Genomic DNA, 21791 nt, shown 5'->3' with positions numbered 1-21791 from the left:
AAAGCCTAACTACAGAGCTTAGGGACACATGCAAACTCTGGTCACAGTCAAGAAAGTCTTTAGGGTTAGGATCATGAATGAGTGTGTGTGTGTGGGGGGGGGGGGGTGCAGGGACTAGGGAGAGGAGGAAGCATCTTCTAGAGAACATTCTATTCTAGACCTTGTATGGTAGTTGCGCTGTAACACTTCATTCAGTCTTCTATTCTGTGCACACACAGCTGGGTCTGCAGTGCATATTTTACAGAAGTTTCTACGCCCGGAGAATCATTTCTGGTTCTCTGGACCCTCACTTGCAGCCTGCTGCTTTTATTTACATTAGAGATATTCATGTGGAAGCTACTGAAAATGGATGGCGCAGAAGAGTAATGCTTAGTTATATATGGTAAGGTCTAAAAGGTCTTAGTTATATATGGTGAAGGTCAATGTAATAAAATAGTACTGGAAAAGGCAGAGGAAGGAGAAGGGGGATGGAAGTAAGTCATAAGGGAGAGAATAAATATTATCTAAGTGATGAATGGAGATAGCTTTTGTTATGGAAACATGATAGAGGGGACTAATAAAAACATAGATGGTATAGTCTACAGCACACCTAGATGTATTGTGTAGTTTATGCTTTTCTACACACTCAGAAAAACACACCAACTATGTTTACAGCCCACTATATAGGAGATGTGAGATGTGCAGCTAGCCCATTGCTGACCATCATGTCTTTCTGGGACGACTGTGCTTAGAGATTGGTGGGGATAATTAGAAGAGCTAGAAGTACTGTTTGTTCCTTTGAGACCGTCTGGTTATGTAGTCCAAGCTGGCCTTAACCTGACATCCTCACGCTGCAGCCTCTCAAGGTGCTGAGATTATAGGCTGTACCATCATGCCTGGCTAGACTCAGAAATGATGTTTTAAAGGATTGCTTCTTATGGGGGAGGTCTGAGATCTCTTGTACAGCCTTTCCAGATCATTACTTTTGCTTTATTTTTTTAGCCAGGTGGTTATTGTTTTGATAAAAAATGAAGCCCCAGGTTATGATATATGATTATACCATCTACTTGATATAAGAATCACACCTTAATGAATGGCATTATGAACAGTCTAAGAGAAGAGTCTGCAGTCTGCTTTATTCATGCTGTTTTTGACACCAACTAGTTTCAAAACTACTGCCTGGAGTAAGACCTGTATCGTTAATTATTATAGAGCCTCTGAGTTAGGATTTAGTGATTCTTTCTTTATTTCTTTTTCTTTTAACCTTTATTCATAGACACATTTTAGTGAGAAAGAAACAAGGCAGATTTACAATTACATTGTATGTGGACATGCAGAAAGTTATGAATATTCTTATCAACAGTTTGAAAAAGTTTCATCAAAGTAGATTAATCAATGATAAAAGTGGAATTTCCGAAGGCACTCAGAGAAAATCTGCACATGCTAGGCTTTTTCTCTCCCTCTCATCTCTTCATCTTTCTTGTTCTGGGGATTAAACCCTGCACATTCAAGTGCTGGATCACAGAATTACCCTAAGCATTATTTCCTAAGCAGCTAAGTTAATTTTGTTTTGTCTGCTCCACTCTTACACCATAGAAATGTTACGTTTTCAACGAAGAGCTGGAAAAACCCGAGACTTATCTTTTTTTAAAAAAAAAGCACAATTTATCTACTAAAATTGTCTATAACTTTTTTAAATAATATTATAATTTCTGAGCTCTTTAAATGTCTCTGTTGTGCAACTCTGTTCTCCGGACACGATGTAGCCACTGTCCTCTTGAAGTCAGAGCAAGACTGGGCTCACTAACATTTCTCTTGTGGAAGCAGGAAAGGTGTGCAGAGCTGTGTACTTATTCAGAGGGACCCTGCCTTTCCCTGAGGGGTTAGCTGTTACTATGGGGATAGCTATTCTCTGGTGGTATAGCTGCCCATACCTCTGTAAGCAGCCCTACAGCCATCTTAGATTTATTTATTTTAATATATATATATATATATATATATATATATATATATATATATATATGTCTTGCTTGCATGTATATGTGTATGTGCACATGAGGGTGCTGGGAACTGAACCCAGGTCTTGTGCAAGAGCAAGTGCTCGTAGCCTCTGCTCCATCCTTCCAGCCCCAGGAAGCCTGGTTAAACCCACTGCTTCAGCAAGCTAGACTTGGGTGGTTTCCTTTCTTCTGTCTGTCACGGGTGTCTTACTTGGTGTGTATAGAGGTTGTCCCACACCTCCATGGGAAAAGTGAGCACACCAACCTCACTTAATTGTTTCTGTTCAGAGTATATTTGCTTGTGCCCTCCGTTAAAGGAAAACAAAACAAAACAAAACAAACCCTGACAATAGTAACTTTTTCTATATTTTAAAGTATTTTTCTGAAATCAACAAAGTATTTTAGAGAAAGAAAATATTAAGAACATCTGCTCTAGAGGAGTCTTCACGCGGACTCACTGTCACAGCACATAGCAACCTTCCATCTTGTTTTGTTCTCACAGGTATGTGCTCAAGAAAGCTGCTTGTACTGAACTGTATAGAGTATGACGGCATATAATGTCATGAAATAGGAACAGCTCAACCTTGAACTTATCTGTGAGAAAGGTGGTTACTCATAGATCACATATCACCGCAAGGAACTGCCTGCCAGCCATGCTGCTGCAGATAATGCAATCTCTCCATTCCTTTTTATGCCCTGGGTGCCCACTCTCCTAGGCTCTGAGCTAGGTCTGAGGAACACAGAGATGGACAAGTGGGGATCTCTCTTCTGCCGCCTCTCACATCCTGTGGAGCCAGCTGGCCAGGGAATGCAGATACAAAATCAGGTATCACTTAGGCCCCAATTCTCCTCCTTTTCATTGCTGGTGTGACTGGGTTCTCTTGGTAAGGTAGAATAATCTGGCAAAGTCTTCTCAACATGACAATGTGCAACAGGCATTCATTTTGACATGGAGAGAGCATCTGAAAGATGTTGAGTTTTCTTTCTAAGCATAAACCATGGCCACTCTTCCTGGAAACAATATCCTCAGCAATGAAACCCTGACCCAAGGGGAGATGTAGAAAAGCCTAGCAAATGGGGGACTGGTAGAAAAGGGTAGAAGGGAGATAGCAATCCAGCAGGATTCCACTTGGGGAAACTAGGCATCTTATCTGATTTCACGACTGGCCTGTGGTGGGTCTGTCCTCCCTCTTCTTAGCTGCCGGGTGCCTAAAAGGCTGAATTACCCCAGCAGAGGTGTTCTCAAGGGATGAAGGGAACACGGGTTCTGTGACTCAGGCTGCAGGGCAGGTGAAGGGGAATAAGAGACAGCATTTTCAGGAATCTGTTGAGTTGTTCAGCAAGGTTTAGGGCCCAGATTGTGTCCAAAGAAGCTGACCTCAGAACAGTGCCTTCCTCTTAGATGGTCAGTTACCATGGCTGCTTTTACCTGGGGCACACCGGGGCTGGAAAGGGCAACTCAGTGTTGAGCAAAGGGGTCTTCTCTGGGTGACGAGGAGAAGAAGAAAGGGTGGACTGAGTGGGTTTCCTCAGGGGCACAGGCCCCAGGGGACAGGCATTTGTAATACTGGTCCTCCCCATCCAGCACTTTGATTTGTCTGCAACAAAGAAAAGAGAATTTTCAACAGGAAAAAACAAATCACACAAATATCACAACCATCCCTGGTACACCTAAAGTTGTACAGTTGGGTGGGCAGGGCTACATCCTGCCCAGCTCTGAATGTCTGTCCCTACCTCTAGGGGAGTATCTTCGGTCTGATGAGGAAATTTTTCACCTTCCTGGGCCTTGGTAAGTAGTGCCTAAAAGTCATGGTCAGATTGTGACTTGGTTTTTATGTGGTAAAGTAGTCTGTCTCCATCTGGTGTCCTCGAGAGACAGGTCTGCCCTTTACCTGCCTCCGTTCAGAGAGGTGCCAACTACTGCTGGCATTTCTGGCCTCCATTGTGAGGCTGACAGGTGGATGGATCAGGTATTCCTCCATGCAAGTATTAAGCACGGCAGGAGTGCCTGTCTACACTCAAACTTGTAGAAGGAAAGTTTTATACAACTTACTGCCGTCTTCAATTATGAGTACAATTCTTTGGAATGACTAGGAGGATAACATTTATTATTGGGTGACAATGTCAGCCTTTTTGGGCAGAATGGATTCAAGTTTGTACGTACTTGCTACTGTGGAAAAGAATCACTAGTGTCAATAGCGTGGTACTATCCGGGTAGGGTATGTTTAGAAGCCTCTCTGGAAAGTTTTGCCTCTTCTGTGATATCACAAAGGACCCCGTCTGTTTACAGTTGCTGAAAACTAAGAAGACAGATATTTACCCAAGTTTTCTTGGCTTCCTCTGGCTCCCTTGATATTCTAGAGTTCCCTGTGGATAGGGCCAAGAACACACAGTCAAAGAAAAGCACCAAGTCGTTAATTTTTAATTCAAAGTGATTTTGTGTTGAATGCAAGCAGATGCTGATAATATCAGAAGTCACAGCATAATTTTTTTGATCAAAGGGCTCAAGTGAGCCTGATGAAGCATGCATCTTGCTCGTCTTTGATAAACCACATCAATTATTCACCGTGAAGGCAGACATCCTGACATGAAAGCAACAGATAAAGAGCCTAAGCACATGTTCACGAGGAGCGCAGAAGAGAGTGGGGGTGGGGCTGGAGGGGCTGGAACAGGTATTAATAACAGAATTATTAACTGGAAACAAAGCCGGTAAAACGGCTTTACGGCCACTTTGAACTCACATTTAACTGGTTATAGTACATGGTGTCCTCGGGGCTACTCAACATTTTGGGCTGCTGACACCGTCTGCGAGGTGCTCGCTGCTTCTGGGAGAGACCTTCTTCGGAACCTGCAGACAAGGAAACTTCACTGCAAGCCTCATCGGGAGTTGGGAGAACGAACTGGGAAATGGCTCTTCATGTAAACATACTGGGTAGAAGCCATGTCCTGTTTAAATGAAGCTTTGCCACTTCTAGGAGCAATGTAATCACAGTTACCTCCCCAACACACACACACACACACACACACACACACACACACACACACACACACACACACAGGAATCAATAATCATAAGTACAGGTTGGAATGCATAACTTCTCAGCATATTTCCAACCCAAATCACCTGGCCAGAGTGACAGAGAGCAAATTGGTTTGTCCACACTGCTGAGGCAGGAGCTGGTTGGTGGCCAGCCTCTGCCTAGAGAGCACCTGGAGTAGGAAGGTCCATTAGGAACAACAAAGCAATCTGGCACCGCTCACACCACATCTTCTGGTGAGAGTTCAAAGACATCTGGAGTACACATACTCCCGAGGAGAGCACATCTTTCAGTGGGATGCACTTTAGGGGAGCATGGCTTGATCTAGCGTTTACTGAAGTGCTTTGAACCATGCCACTGATCCATGTGGTCTCTGGAGGTGACATAAGGGAGGAGGAGAGGGATGACTGCTTGATTTCATGGGGCAAACTTTCCCTGTTAGCCTTGATTTCAAATCCTGGACCTAGAGTGCCCTGGAGATTAAGAAACCACATGGCATAGAAGCCGTGGTTCGTTTCTCTTATAAGCAAATGATTTGTGTGGTCTCTGCTGTCCTTTTGGTCGGATATCTGAGTCAAGGTTCAGTGGTTCAGGCTAGAGAGATGGCTCAATGATTAAGAGTGTTTGCTGCTCTACAGGGGCCTGATTAGTTCCCAGATTTTATGTCAGAAAGCCCATAGCCACCTGTAACTCCAGCTCCAGGACAACTGGATGCTCTGAACTTGGGCACACACACTCATGCACACAGACACATGCACACGTACACACACATGTGTGCGCACACACACGTGCACCTTAAGTCTTTTAAATCTTAAAAAATAAAAAGGTTCAGTAATTTTAACTTCTTGTCAACTTACCAAAGGATATTGTCCTAGAATCTCATAGGATAGCAAAGAGGGTATTTCCTGGACAGAATGTTTATGCTAATTTTTCGAGAGAAGAGTTGGGGGAGGGAGGTGGAGAGAGGGCTCAGTGGTTAAGTGCACTCATTGGCTACTCTCGACGAAGACCCAGGCTCAATTTCCAGCACCCACATGGCGGCTCACCACCATCTGTGAATCTATTCCAGAGGCTCTGACACCTTCTTCTGACCTCTGAAGACAACATGTGCAAGGTGCATAGACGCATGCATGCAGGCAAAGCACACATACACAATAAAAACAAATAAGTCTTCAAAAATGAATTGGAGCTTTGTGCTTAAAATCATATTTTAACCTCAATAGAAATTTCTTTGGGTGGAAATTATAGAGAAAATTTTTCTTATACATTTTTGTACGCTGTTTTCTAAAATTGGAGCGCTAACTGGTATCTAAAACCATTAAGATGTATACATTATTGGGCTGCCATATGATGGCTCTATGCATATGCCAGGGAATATTAAGTTAGGTCAAGCATATCTACCATCTCAGACACTTAACATTATTTCTGTAAGAGGGAAAATGTTCAAAGTTCTCTCTTCTGACTCTGAAGTGCACAGTAGATTGAAGTGGCCTATAGACTTTCATACTCCTATTTGACCTGTATTCACGGATTAATTGGTCTCTTTCTGTGTCTTCTGGGCCACATTCTTCTTAGCCTTACCTGATGGGCATTTATGTTGTTTTCATTTCTTGGTAATTGTGAAGAGTGTTTTAAAGGATGTAGGATCGACATATTGTCATACCTTTGGGTATATATCATGTAGAAAAATTGCTACATCATGTATTTTTTTATTTAAAATTTAATTATTAGTATGTATATGGGTGTTTTGCCTGCATGTCTGTCCACTGTGTGTGTGCTGGGTGGCCACTGAGGAGGCCAGAAGAAGGCTGTGGATTCCCAGAAACTGGAATTACAGATAGTTCTGAGCTGCCACGTGGGTGCTAGTAACCAAACCCAGGTCCCCTGGAGGAGCAACAAGTGCTTTTAACCACTGAGTCATCTTGCCAGCCCTTTTCTGTAGATTCTTTTGGTTAGTATCAATTTAGGTTTATTACTTTTATTTTACATTTATGTATATATGTTTAAATGCATGTATGGGTGTATGTATATGCACACATATGCTTATGATTTGTTATACGTGTCAAAGAATAACAATTCTCTCTTTTTCCATCATATAAGTGGTTCTGGGGACCAAACAAGTTGTCAGATGTAGTGATAGTTGCCTGTCCTCCTCAGCTTTATGTCAACAAGCTAAAGTCATTTAAGAAAATGCTTCCATAAGATTGATGTGGGAGGCCACTGTGGGTAGTGTTATCTTTGGGCTGGTAGTCCTAGGTGCTACAAGAAAGCAAGCTTGTGGTGTGGTGGCACACCCTTTTAGTCTCAGTACAGCCTATCTGTGAGTTGTTTGAGGCCAACCTGGTTTTCAAAGCAATTTTCAGGACAGCCAGGGTTATAGAGAGAAGCTAGTCTTGAAAAACCAAAACCAAAGCCAAACCACCAAAACCAAAACCATAACTACCAAAATCATAACCATAACTACCAAAATCATAACCATAACTACCAAAATCATAACCATAACTACCAAAATCATAACCACCAAAACCCAAACCAAAGCCTGTCTTCCCAAACCAAAATCAAAACCAAAACCAAAAATGAAATAAAATAAAAACCAAGGGAAGAAGGTTGAACACGCTGTGAGAAGCAAGCCAGCAAGCATTGCTCTTTTGTGGCTTTAAGATAGAGTGGCTCAGCAAAGACTATAAGGAGCAGCAAATTATGTTGTTTTTTTTTTAATTATGAACTTTTAAAGCTTGATTTTTTTTTTTCAATTTTGACAGAGCTATGCTTAGAAAAACATTAACTTTGCAGACACATGTAGCTGTCCATTCTGGATGCCCTTTCCTTAACCCACCAAGAGAGACTAGAACAGAGAAATTTTGAATAATATCCCAGATCAGAGGCAGATTAAGAGGCTCAACCCTGTGTCTCTTACCTCCGACACACATGCGTCTATACCACAGGGTATTGTCTTTACAGGTTACTGTCTTAACCCAAGTGCTTTTTGTTTGTGGGTTGTTTGTTTGTTTGTTTGTTTTTTGGGTTTTCGAGACAGGGTTTCTCTATATAGCCCTGGCTGTCCTGAAACTCACTTTGAAGATCAGGTTGGCCTTGAACTCAGAAATCCGCCTGCCTCTGCCTCCAAAGTGCTGGGATTAAAGGCATGCCCCACCACGCCTGGCTTGTTTGTGGGGTTTTTAATTTCTTTTGTTGGTTTTGTTTTTTGAAATAAAGTCTTACTATGTAGCCAGGTTGGCCTTGAATTTACAGAGATTGTCTTACCTAAGCTTCCTGAGTGCTAGGATTAAAAAAAACAAAACAAAACAAAACAAAAAGTTCCAAGCTGAATAGAAGCTCAAGAGAAGCATACTAACTGGCCTACAAGATGATACTGCCTGTTGAGGGTCCCAACAGCCTCCCTTGGCATTCCAGTGTCTGGAAAACTGTTTGGCACACAGGCCCACTGCACCAGTTTTGCTGAAACTAAGGCAGACTCCTGATGGTTCCAATACACCCATTTCCTGTTGGCTTTCAAAGTCCATATTCTGCAACATGGCCATCTGCAAGGCGCCGAGGCCTTCGTGCGTTCTTCCCTTCCTGATTTCTAAGGTTAACAAGCAGGCATCTCGAGCGCTCAAGCTTTCGTGAACATGGTTGTACAAGGCTGCCATCTGCCTTCCCAAAGAAGTTCGAATGTTACAGGAATTCTAACCACGGAAACTCGAAAGACTGATATGAAGTAGCTTTGGGTTCAGCTGGAGTTCAGCTCATGTCAGCAGGACTTTGTGTAATGTTTACACTTGGTCAGGGCCTTGTGTTTGTCCTTCTCTCTGCCGACAAAGCTTCAGCAAGGATGTGATGCTCAACCTATGCTCTTAAGGAACTTACTGTTTTGTGGGTGCCTATCTATTCTTCAGAGTCTCAGCTGCAATTGCGTTATGGCTAGAATTTCACCAAGTTTAACATTTCTCCCATAAGTCTAAAAAACACTGTGTTTAAGCATATGGTATCTGTTCTCTCCTAGAATCTGTCACAATCCAGTCATCTAGTTTAGCAAGGGATTAGAGTTTTTCCTAAGCTCAATATGTCTCTGTGTCATAATGTTCTGCAAAGAGTGCAGCCATGTTGTAGTGCTTTGTCAGTGGAAAAAAAAAATGCAGGCACCATTATTATGTAAGTAACCAAGTAAATAATTGGGAGAGGGAATCTTTGTTTAATGAATACGATTAGAAAGCTAATATTATGGTCTCCCTCATTTGTAGAACCTAGCCAATAATATATGTGTGTGTGTGTATTTATATGTATGTATGTAAATGAGTATGTGGGTACAGTATTACATGTAGAAGAGAGGACAAGAAAAGCTAAATATTAAGAGGGTCTGAGTGCAGGTAGTGACTGGGAGATATGAAGGAGGATATAGAACTATCTTGTTTTGACTCTTTTGTGAATTTTTCCCTTTTTAGTGAGGGACAAGCACACACCAATGCATTCGATAGCGAAAGAATAAAATCCAGCGTGAAGCATCATGGCTTCCGTTTTAATTGTACGAAAATGTGTTGACTGGTATGTAGTCTTTGTGTCTGATTAATTTCAGTGTGCATTTTTTTTACTTGCAATGTCTTTTTTTGTAATAAAGTTATAAAAAATGAAAAATTGCTGGTTGCTTTCCTGAGAGTCAAACTTACCTGAATATAATGTGTTGTTGTTGATGTTGTATTGTTTTGTTTGTTTCACGAGAGGATTTCTCTGTGCAGCCCTGGCTGTCATGGAACTTTTTTTGTAGAAACCAGACTGGTGCTGAATTCAGAGATCTGCCTGCCTCTGCTGCCTGAGTGCTGAGATTAAAGGCACCCAGTGGTATACTGTACTTAAAGAAGTAAATTTATTTGTTTTCGTTCATTTGTATGAATGTTTTACCTGCATGTATGGATGTGCACTGTGTGCATGGGTGTGCACTGCATGCATGGATGTGCATTGCATATATGTGCACTGTGTGCATGCACGGGTGCACACTGCATGCATGGATGTGCACTGCATGCATGGATGTGCACTGCATGCATGGATGTGCATTGCATATATGTGCACTGTGTGCATACATGGGTGTGCATTGAATATATGTGCACTGTGTACATGCATGGATGTGTACTGCATTCATGGATGAGCAGTGTGTGCATGCTGGTGCCCATTGAGGCCAGAATAGAATATTTTTGTCCTCTGGATGGAACTGGAGTTATGGAAGGCCATGATCCACCATTTAGGTGCTGGGAACAGAACCCAGGTCCTTTGGAAGAGAGACAAGCATTCTTATACTGTCAAAATATCAGACCAGCCCTCCTCATCCCCCAGCCCCCCAGTTGACTGTATTTTTTTAATTATTAAATCTGACAGCTTTTATGCACACACAATGTAAGCCTCTGCGGTTCTCTCCTAGGATCCCAGCCTGCTGAGTTATGAGGCTGTCGGCTATGAGAGCCTCCCCCCAACGCTGTTCTCTATAACTGCACGTCTCACTTTGCCACCTGTAACTGATGCCCTTGCTCTCCAAAGTTCTTTTGTAGGAATGTGGGCAGTGAAGGCCACAAGGGAGTGCAGCCAATATTCTCCAGCCTGGGGCACAGGGTGGGTTCTTGGTCCCTGAAGTATGGACAGACTAAGAAACAGAAGTCCCGGGACTACAGGAGAGGATGCCAGGGCAGTCACTGGTACTGGCTCCCTTGCATGACTCCTGGCAGGTGTGGCGGGTTTGTGAGAAGTCAGTGCTGATCTGATTGCCATTTTATGGATGATGCACTCCCAGCATCACTTGCCAAGGAAAACATCCTCTTGAAGCAAACAGAGCATTCACTGTTCTAGATTTACAGATGGCAAAGCCCATACGGGATTACAAGCTATACCCCTGAGGGTGTTTCAATAGCACCAGAGCTACACAATCCATGAACTGAGCCCTGCCAAGTCCATGCAGAAAGGGATGTGTCACTCTTCGACTGATGTTCTCGGGGCATTTAGAGGTGACAGTGGGAACTGGACAATCTCTCTCCGATGAGGCTGATCACTCTACATAGGGCTTTTGTTGATACTTCAGGAAGTAGCTTCCAAGAACATGACCTGCCTTTTCTGGCTCCCATTTCACTTTTGTCTTATGAACCTTGTTTCAACTACAGATATCTTTTTCCTTACTTCATCTTATGTTGGGAAGGACAAACCAACCTAAAGAGACAAGCTTGGCGTAAGGAATCGAGAGCACACAGCTGGTTAAAAGGCAGCATTTCTGCAACCACAAACTCAGGGTTTCTAGGCTCACTGGGGCTAGTTCCTTCAAACTATACCAGCTGTTCAATTTTTAAAATGTCAATGCCAGGATCAAGGCCTGGACATAAATATGAAAACATACAACTTCTTTAGCTGCCTTGAATGTGCAGCCAGGGCCCAGAAAGATGGTTCCTAGCTGGAGTGCCTTTCCCACCCAGTAAGAATCCCATGGGTGGAAAGCCGGGAGCATTGTGTAGACCCTTACCAGGGCCATCTACAGAAGAATCTTCCGAAAGGGTAAGAAACAACTTGTCCCTGCTGTCCCCTGAGAGATGAGCTGTTTCAGGGATGCTCAGAGCCTTAACAGGGATGAGGAAGGGAGAAAGCTATTGGAAGTTCAGACTTTCACATTGACATCATGAACTTGCAAGGTAACTCTGGTTTGATCCCTTGCTTTTATATTGGAGGGATTCAAGGTTGGCTGGGCATAGGTCTCCTCCTCCTCCTGGTGTCCTAGGTTGATTTCTATTGCTGTGATAAAATAAGCCTGACAAAAGGCACCTTTGGGGAGAGGGAGTTTATTTTAGGTTATGATTCCAAGTTACAGTTCATCATGGCAGGGGAGTCTAGGAAGGGATTAAAGTAGCTAGTCATATTCACAGTCAAGAGCAGAGAGAACAGCATGCGTGCTGTGTTCAGCTCACTTTCCTCAGTCTTATCCAGTCCAGGATGCAAGCCATGAAGTAGTGTAGCTCAGAGTCAGGGTGGGTCTCAGAGTCAGAGTGGGCCAGTCTTTCTACCTCCATGTATGCAAGACAGTCTCTCTCTTATAGCTATGCCCACAAGAGAACCTAATCTAGGCAATTCTTCATGGAGTCTCTACTTATAGGTGATTCCAGGTTGTGGTAAGTTGATAATTAAGGCTCTCCAACACACCTGATCTACCGTCGGATTTTTGACAGGATTCTTGACTTAAAGAACCAAGATGGTATTGAACAAGGTAGAGCATGCCTTTAATCCCAGTACCTGGAAGGCAAAGGCAGGCAGATCTCTGTGAGTTCAAGGCCAGTCTGGTCTACATAGGGAATTCCAGGGCATCCAGAGTTACATAGTGAGACAGACCCTGACTCAAACAACAACAACAACAACAACAACCAGCAACAAACAAACAAATTGCCCCAGGGTCTAGGTCCTGGTTCCTGGTACGGTGTGTGTGTGTGTGTGTGTGTGTGTGTGTGTGTGTGTGTGAGTCTGTCATAGTGTGTGGAAGTATTTGCCTGTGTGTTTTAAACTGGGACTTTCTCAGAAGCTTTCAGCTGACCAAGTCTAAATACAGAAAAAATGAAGGAGCTTAGTGGACTTCTGAAACACACACACACACACACACACACACACACACACACACACACACATGAGAGAGAGAGAGAGAGAGAGAGAGAGAGAGAGAGAGAGAGAGATTTTTTTCTCCTGAGCTATACATGTAATTCAGATCTTGCTCTCTAAGATGAAAGGAAAAATACAAATTTTCCCAGTTGCCATGTTATGTCATGAGTAATTTCCTTCAGAATCACAAAATTGCTACAAAGAAAACATCCCTGAGTTAAATTAGTGCCTGTGGAAGATTGGAAGATGCTAGAGTTGTAAATTGTCTACGTGGAATATTAAACTAGTTAGAGATATGGCAAAAAATTTCCCTGAAAACCATTTCATAACTCAGGGGCTGGAATGTGCATGTGCACACTCATGCATGTGCACACACACATGCACACACACAAACATGCACTCATGCACACACATGATATATACACACATGTGCACACATACACGTGCACACATACACGTGCACACATGCACATATACATGCATGCACATATATACATACATGTGCACACACATATACACAAACACACTCACACACACTGAAGAAATGAAGCAATTCCCCACTCTTCCCCTCTTGCTCAGGTCTCTCCTCCACACGGCCTGTTCTCTGGTTCTGTCAGTCAGCTTTTTGCTGATTCTAATAAGAAAATAATTTTCTCTATCATGGGAATTTGGAATCTCTCAAGAAGGGAGATAAAATCAGCCTTTCAAGGTACATTTATTACTATTTTTAAAAAGTTAATTCAGGGGCTGGGGAGGGTTCAGTTCCCAGCACCCATATGGCAACTCAAATCTATTTGTAACTAATGTCAGGAGATCCAACACCCTGGCCACTGCATGCACAGATATGTGTACTAAAATACTCATACACATGAAAATGACATTAACAATTAACTTATATTACACATACATCAGGGAACCTGCATTCATTTTTCTTAAAACATTTTAGTCATTTTTCTTAAAACATTTAGTCAATTTTCTTAAAACATTTCATCTTCTTTCTATTATAGCTTTCCCTTCCACTTTAACAATAGAATCACAACTATTTTTCATATCATTAGCCTATTCTGAAAATCATGTATCTCCTTAACACACATTGTATTACAGTATTAAATAGTTACCATGGTCAAAAAAGTTAGAGGTGATAGTCTAATTGTCTCAACTCTTTAATCTCCTTCTTTTATTAGTAGTGATTGATGGAACAGGTTTCTACTTCGTATCCAGTGGTAGTCTAAACTTTGTTATTTCTAGTGGCTGCATAATTTTCTTCTTGTAGATGAAGTATGGTTAGTATATAGAATTTCATCTTCAGGTAATAGAAATGATTTCCTCTGTTTTTGTATAATCACCAGAGAAACCTTAAAACACAGAAAGTGAGGCAGGCAGTTTTGGCGCACGCCTTTAATCCCAGCACTCAAGAGGTAGAGGCAGGCAGATCTCTGAGTCTGAGGACAGCCTGGTCTACAGGGCTGCACAGAGGAACTCTGTCTTGAAAAACAAAACAACCAAAACAAGGAAAAGGAGGAACGTTTTTAAGTTCACTGTCGCTTCTTGTCATATCCATACACCACATAAATTACCTTGGAGATCACAACACCCCTGGCCCACATTTGAGGAACAATGTGTGTGTGTGTGTGTGTGTGTGTGTGTGTGTGTGTGTGTGTGTTTGGCAGGGGGAAGAGACAACAAGTCTCGGAGTTTGAAGACCCCAAGCATGAATTGAGTACAAAGCTGTAGATACAGCTTGGTCTTAATGATAAGACCTTTCTTTGTACCATTGACATGAGGCAGAAAGATCTGGAAGGAGGACACATGACAAGTGTGGAGCTCATAGGTGCTGCAAAGTGTGATTGTTGTCTTATTCTGGTAGAATTGTGGTGTTACCCTCCCCCATGCCCCCTTCACTGTACATCAGAATCACAGAAAGGTTTGGGAAGAATACAAGTGTTCCACTCCCACTTGGGAGCTCCTAATTCAATTGGTCAGGCGAAGGAGTTCCAGCATTGTGATTGCTTAAGAAAGACTCTTCTCCCAGGACATTTTAATTTGTAGCTAGGGCTGGGGAAGGTAGAGGTTTGACCCTTTGCCCTTGCACAGGTCAGAGTTTGCAGATTAGCTGGGTGCCACTTGGAAAAGCTAGCATAAGCTCAGAGAAGTTTTAACTAAGAGAAAAGGGATTCTAGAAAAGGGGAGTGTCCCCAAAGGGTTCTGGGCACTGTCAGGCATTTGCTTGAACAGGAAGTTGCATTAAATGGCTGGAGCCCAAAGCAGACATCAGGGCTCCTTGATCTGCCAGGACAGGGATGGAGTCATTGCTCTTATTGCAAGAAACAGTTGCTGATCATGGAAATAGTATCTCTGTTTTTTTTTTTGTTTTTGTTTTTGTTTTTGTTTTGTTTTGTTTTTCAGACTGATGGTGGTACTCTTCTGAGGTTTGAGGTAACAAATAAGTAACAAAGACTCAAAGCCATTCTGACCAGGAGCTCTCCTTAAAGCAAAAAAAGAATATAAAGAAGAACCCTAGAAAAACCTGTTAGAGGGCAGGGCCAAGCTGAGCTGAGCATGGTGGCTCACGCCTTTAATCCCAGCACTCGTGAGGCAGAGGCAGGCAGATTTCTGAGTTTGAGGCCAGCCTGGTCTTCAAAGTGAGTTCCAGGACAGCCAGGGCTATACAGAGAAACCCTGTCTTGGAAAGAAAAAAAAAAAAAAAAAAAGGGCAGGGCCAGAGAGGTGTCTAGAAAGCAAGTGGATTGGTTACATGTCACCAGTGATTAAGTGTGGTTGTTATATAACTTCTGGTATAATACCGATTGTCTGCCTCACGTCATTTATATCTTTCTGGCTTTAGCTTTTAAATGGTTCAGAGGCATCACCATGCTTTCTTTCAGAAGGTGTTGGATGACCTTATTGGGACCTTCTTTGAAACGGCTGTGCCTTAACTTCTGCCTGGTGTGAGCAGGGATTAAGGCAAATTGGCCACCAAACTGTATCCAATAGGAGAATGGCACTAACTCATCTTTTAAAAATATGAACATGAAAATACTGAAACCAGTAGTATCAGTTAGGAGTCTTGGAGGTGTCATTTCTGGGAACAGAGAGAGTATACAGTGCAGGGTGACAGTGTCCAGTGCAGGGAGACTCTGTCCAGTGCAGGGCGACAGTGTCTAGTGGATGACAGTGTCCAGTGCAGGGAGACAGTGTCTGGTGCAGGATGACAGTGTCCAGTGCAGGGTGACAGCATCCTGTGCAGGGAGACTCTGTCCAGTGCAGGGAGACTCTGTCTGGTGCAGGGAGACAGTGTCTTGTGCAGGGAGACTGTGTCCATATAAAAGTGGATAAAAAAGAGTGGATTTCTCTGAAGAGAAAAACAGCATTCTACATGTACAAGCATGTGGGATACTGTGGTGCTGGTTTGACTAGACCAGTTATAACTGGATCTTTGGAATCCCAGGGTAGGAGATGTTGGAGCCCTTGTCTCGAGCTCTGTACCCCTCCTGGGCTCTGGCTCCTTCTGCTGGTATACAATGCCTGGTGAAATCTCATGGCAGCCAGATAGAGACTGCAGAAATGTACAGAGGCAAGTTCTGACCCTTGTTGCTGTTTTGAGACAGGGTCTTTCTTAGACAGGGTTTCTCTATCATGTAGAGAGAGACACCTCCCTGGCTGTCCTGAAACTCACGGGCGCTGCCTCCTGAGTTCTGGGATTAAAGATGGCACCACCATACCAGTTGAGAATGTAGATTCTTTTTTTTTTTCTGTTTTTAAGAACATATTTACTTATTTTATTTATTTATTTATTTATTTATTTATTTATTTATTTATTTATTTATATATGTGAGTACACTGTCGCTGTCTTCAGACACACCAGAGGAGGAAATTGAATCCCATTACAGATGGTTGTGAGCCACCATGTGGTTGCTGGGAATTGAACTCAGGACCTCTGGAAGAGCAGTCAGTGCTCTTACTCTCTGAGCCATGTCTCCAGCCCCCACATCCTTTTCTTAATTCTCCCTTTCCTTTCCTCCTTTCTTCTTCCCTCCCCTCCTCCTCCCTCCTCCTTTTCTTCCTCTCTCTTCCCTGTTTAAATCCACATTAACCCCTCCCTTTTAAAAATAAACAAGCAAAAAATAAAATAAATAAAAACCCTTCTTGTCAGGCCAGCTAATGCAGGCCTGTAGTCCCAGCTAGTCTGTATGCCGAGACAGGAGGATCCCAAATAAAACCTATCTGGACTATAAGTGAGTTCAAGCCCAGCCTGGGAGTCTCGGACCCTGCCTCAAAACTAATCAAACACATAACAAAGGGTATGCATGCTAATATGTTTGCTTAGTGTTCACGAGGCCCCAGCTTCAACCCCCACTGCTGCAAAACAAAACAGCACCAGGGGAGGATGAACTGTTGCATGGAATTTTAAAGGGGGTGTTGGCATGTCAGAGGGTGTGCGTTCTCTCCTGAACATCCTGAGCTCTCCTCAGAGCCTCACTCCTTCCCAGTGTGTGGTCTGTGGAGTGTGTGTGTGTGTGTGTTTGTGTCACACTCCTTCTCAGGGTGTAAGCAGTGAGGGGTCACACTCCTTCCCAGGGTGTGGTCTGTGGAGTGTGTGTATGTGTGTGTCACACTCCTTCCGAGGGTGTGGGCAGTGAGGGGTCACACTCCTTCCCAGGGTGTGGTCTGTGGAGTGTGTGTGTGTGTGTGTGTGTGTGTTTGTGTCACACTCCTTCTCAGGGTGTGAGCAGTGAGGGGTCACACTCCTTCCCAGGGTGTGATCTGTTGGCGGGGGTCACACTTCTTCCCAGGGTGTGAGCAGTGAGGGGTCACACTCCTTCCCAGGGTGTGGTCTGTGGAGTGTGTGTGTTTGTGTCACACTCCTTCTCAGGGTGTGAGCAGTGAGGGGTCATACTCCTTCCCAGGGTGTGAGCAGTGTGAAGGCAGGGAAAGGGGAAAGCTACCACCCCAAAGCTCTCTAAGTCCCCCCAACTTGGAGCTGCAGAGCTGCAGGGCTGAAGCCACTTCCAGGGCCTCATTTGTGACACAGACACAAAGACTTTTTCATTCTTAGCTCGTTGGACTTTGAAGGAGACCATGCAAAATGTACTCAGACTTCAGACAGGAAAGTTCCCCGATGAGTACGCCGCCTCAATTCCATCTTAACACAGGTCACTTGTTCACAGAGCAAGCCTGCACAGGGACATACATGGGCACCTCTAAACCCCTCGCCTGATCACTCGGTTACAGAAGACTAAACGATCTCATCAGGATCTCACCTGGTTGGCCTTTGCCCAACTGTGGCTAATGTCCGGGTTCACACGGCACAGCTGTGCAAACATCAGCCTAAGTCTATAAATTCTAAACTATTTTATACACGGGTCGGGCTGTCATTAGCCGGATGAAGAGGCTTAGGGAGGTGATACAAATGACTGGGGGACAGTCGCAGGGGACTGATCAGAAGTAGGAAACAATTGTGAGTGAACAGGGGACCAAAACCACAGGTGTGGCATCATTTTGCATAAACGATGTGAAAGAAACACCAATGAGATTGTGGTGATGAAAATCTCACCGTTGCCGTTATTTCAGCCACACTCTCTGAAAAAGTCAAGAAAATATTATTGTTGAGGTTCTCTTCCTATTTTGTGTTGAATATCGGGATGGGGTCAGGGAGGGATTTTCCTTTGTATATTACTAAATACAATCTGGTCTAACTCTCTTATGAAGATTTTTTTAAAGAGTCATGCAAAGAATGGGGCACAAATCTTGCAGCTTTCTCTCCCAATGAAGAACTTAGAGTTTTGTGGACTGCAGAGAGGGCTCAGTGGTTAGAGTACTCTCTGGCCAGTTGAACAGGGTTCAGTGCCTAGCAGCCACATGGTAGCTCACAACTATCTGTAACTCTAGTCTCAGGGGATCTTTTGCTGTCTTCTGGTCTCTTTAGGCACCCGACACTCATGGTACACAGACAAAATGCCCAACACATAAACTAAAAATAACAATAATTAAAACAAACAAACAAATAGATTTAAGTGGGGCATGGTGGTGCATGTGTTTAATCCCAGCACTCAGTAGGCAAAGGTAGGCAGATCTCTTGAGTTTGATGCCAGCCTGGTTTACACAGTGAGTTCCAAACATCCAGGGTTACACAGAGAAACCCTGTCTTGAAAATTCCAAAACCAAGCAATCAAGTGAAATTTAGAGTTTTGATTGACAAGATGGTTAAGGCATTTTCAGTGTAGCCTAGTGACTCAAGTTCAATTTCCGGGACCCATTGGTGGAAAAAGAGAATTGATTGCTACAAGTTGTTCTGACATCCACAAGAGCTATGGGGCACATGTGTACCATACAAGTACACCAATGTAATAATCATAATGCACAATAGTCTCTCTTAAAAAAAATCAGATCCTATTCCTTCAGAGTAGCACTGAACCACTAAATGTCTCTGCCTTGTTGCAATTTGATGTGAGGCTCACAAAACCCAACACAGAAACAATACCGAGAGCCTGACTCCCCATCCCTTCCTGCCTCGAGTCTCTCTGCTGGGATGGAGATTCTCATCAACTGCATTATCGACTTTCTTTACCATGTCACAGAAGCAAGCCAGGCTTAACTGAAGGAAATACTGGCTGCTGTAACCAACTTCTCTGAAAACCTGTGTCTCCGTGTCACACAAGTGATTCAGGTCTCAACAGGGAAATTAATCATTTTCTTCCTCAAGTTTCTTTGCTCTGACTCTGTGTGCTGACAAACATAAGCTGTTTTGGCCTCGGAGTCTAGGACTAAAAATTCTAGAGTGGTGCAATTTTACGTTGCCAAGTGCTTCTGTTTCCAGGGCTTGCATTCAATGGTCCTCAGGCCTTGACCCCCACAGGAAACCTTCAGGGGCTTGATTGTCTGGGCATAGTCAAATAAAATATTAACACTCAGAAACTGGGTAGCATTTACTTGGTGGTATAGAGAAAATCTCATTATCAGCAAGCAGCTCTCTGGTGCAGTGATCTTGGCTGTCCCCCATGATGCTGGGAAACAGGCCACCAGTTCCGGAAGGGTGGAAAGCCCTGGCTCATTTGGCACTTTCTCATTTCAAGCTCTCACTAGCCTTTCCTCTTGTATGAGACAGAGACCCAGCAGAGAGGGGTTAAATGTGTGGAAGAGCCAGTCTAACCTGGGGTCATTGGCAATCAAGGACCAGCATTAAAAGTCAGCAGGAGACTAAGGGTTGGTGACAAGCTTGGCTCAGGCGCCATCTGGAAGGATAGAGGCTGTGCAAGCCGGGATCTCTCTCTCTCTCTCTCTCTCTCTCTCTCTCTCTCTCTCTCATACACACACACACACACACTCTCTCTCTCTCTCTCTCGTGCCAAAGAAACCCCTTTAGGCTTTTCAGAGCTACACACATTAGCTCTTGTGCTTTCTTTAACACAAGTTCTTCATTGAAAGTTATTTTCTTTTCAATATATAACTGTTTTTGAGAGGAGCTGGCCTGGCTAGCTATATTCCTAGGTCAACTCCTCCTCCCCTCATTGGTCAGTTATTGGTCAGGATCAAGTGGTCAGGAAACTCAATGAAGGGAGGGTGGGAAGGAAGGAAGGAAGGAAGGGAGGAAGGAAGGAAGGAAGGAAAAGGAGAGAGAGACAGAGAGACACACACAGAGAGATAGAGAGACAGAGACAGACAGACAGACAGAGATGGCAGTCTGTATGTACCCAGTTTGCTTTCTATTGTTGATTAAATTGTCTCCTCCTCTTCTTCCTCTTCCTCCTTCTTTCCTTTCCTTTCCTTCTTCCCCCTTCCTTCCTCTTCTTCTTTTTAATCTTAGACGTCTGAATCTCCCATCTTACTCCTTTATTTATAAATATCTAAGAAGGAAAAAATGCTTTAAAATACAGTTTATTTTGATCATGGGTGGTTAGAACACAGGGATGCCCTATAATGTAGTCTTTAAGACGTATTAAAGTACTGATTTAGACAACTCCCTGCTCTCATTGTGAGAATTGTTAATCTTATAGGTGAATTCATGGACAGTTTGTACACCAGTTCATTCATGGGTGACTTTAGTGTTAGTCTTCAGCTTAATTTTCATCCTGCTATCAAAGCAGCCATTATATGAAAAAAGACCCAGGGCTGTGTTTGTTTTGGGGTGGGAAAACACTTTTCTGGTATTGCTAAGATTGCCCTTATGAAACTTTCAGCAATTTGGGGGATTTTTGTGTAAATAAAGTGACACACACACACATAGTGCCTGAGGAAAGGGTGATTAGTTGTGACTGACATAAATGTATGTCCACATATGTGTATTTTTGCATATTATACTATAAGAGACTGTTAGCAGAAACTTGAAGAAAGGCTTGTGAGAAAAATATAGTTTTCACTATGTTATTTTCCCTTGGGTAGCTTGGATGTTTTGTTCATTTACAAACCATGCACATGCATTTTGGTACATGATATTTACTTTGCGTAGAGCTGGCGTTCAAATGAGGGTGTCAGGCACGCCAAGTTTGTCTCCTGCACATGAACTGTGCTTTTAGCTCCTAGTTCAATATGTAAAACCAACCTATGGGTACCTACTGGAGGGCTGCTCTCCACATTTTTGATGATTTTTATCCTGGACTGCATTTTAAAGCCATCTCTACAGTGAACACCACGGGCGGATAGAACTGTGTCTTCCTCCACTGCAGAGGCTCCAGTCATTCTTTGAGTCTATGCTAAAGGCTGGTGTGGAAGTTTGGGTGGAAATGGCTCCCATGGGCTTGTATATTTGATACTTGGTCCCTTATACCTGCCATTCCCCTCACCACCAGCAGTTGTAGACTACTTGGCTCAAGAGACTTCAGTCTCTTCTCTGTTCCATGCAGCTCTGAAGAGGACATTTCCAGTACTCATTAACCAGAAGAGCATCTCACATCAGAATGTACGACTCAGACTTTATCCACAGCCCCTCAGAGTGTGGAGTTATGAAGAACGTGCTCATCAGAATTAGCATTTAGAAGTTTTCAGCTGATAATAAATCCCATGTATGGTTTATTTTTCCTAGCTATGCTTTAATAGTAGCAAGCCATAAGTCATTTATCATAAATACATTTACAGATTAGAGTGTACCTGGGTAGCGGTTATTTGAGAATACTACCACCATTTGCATTGTTTATTTTATTTTATTTTATTTTATTTTATTTTA

General features: G+C 43.2%; 1 protein-coding gene across 8 annotated transcripts in view; it reads right to left on the bottom strand.

The window, feature by feature from the left end:
• Positions 1-1204: 1204 nt before the first annotated feature.
• Positions 1205-21791, bottom strand: part of Myo3b (myosin IIIB) — a 390070-nt gene continuing 369483 nt past the window's right edge. For 5 of the 8 annotated variants that reach the window (XM_006499745.4, XM_017319038.2, XM_017319040.2 and 2 more), the window contains 3 exons: positions 4721-4827; positions 4300-4346; positions 2784-3577 (listed from right to left, as the gene is read on the bottom strand). In XM_006499745.4, the coding sequence (XP_006499808.1) occupies positions 3439-3577; positions 4300-4346; positions 4721-4827 (293 nt within the window). In that variant the 3' untranslated portion in view covers positions 2784-3438. Of the gene's footprint in view, positions 3578-4299; positions 4347-4720; positions 4828-21791 lie in introns of those variants that run through there. The other 3 variants (NM_177376.4, XM_017319039.1, XM_017319044.1) reach the window with 3 other exon arrangements.

This window comes from Mus musculus, chromosome 2 (assembly GCF_000001635.26).
Source record: "Mus musculus strain C57BL/6J chromosome 2, GRCm38.p6 C57BL/6J".
Taxonomy (NCBI): domain Eukaryota; kingdom Metazoa; phylum Chordata; class Mammalia; order Rodentia; family Muridae; genus Mus; species Mus musculus.
Note: the sequence above shows the minus strand (reverse complement) of the source record. Positions and strands in the feature narration are given on the sequence as shown.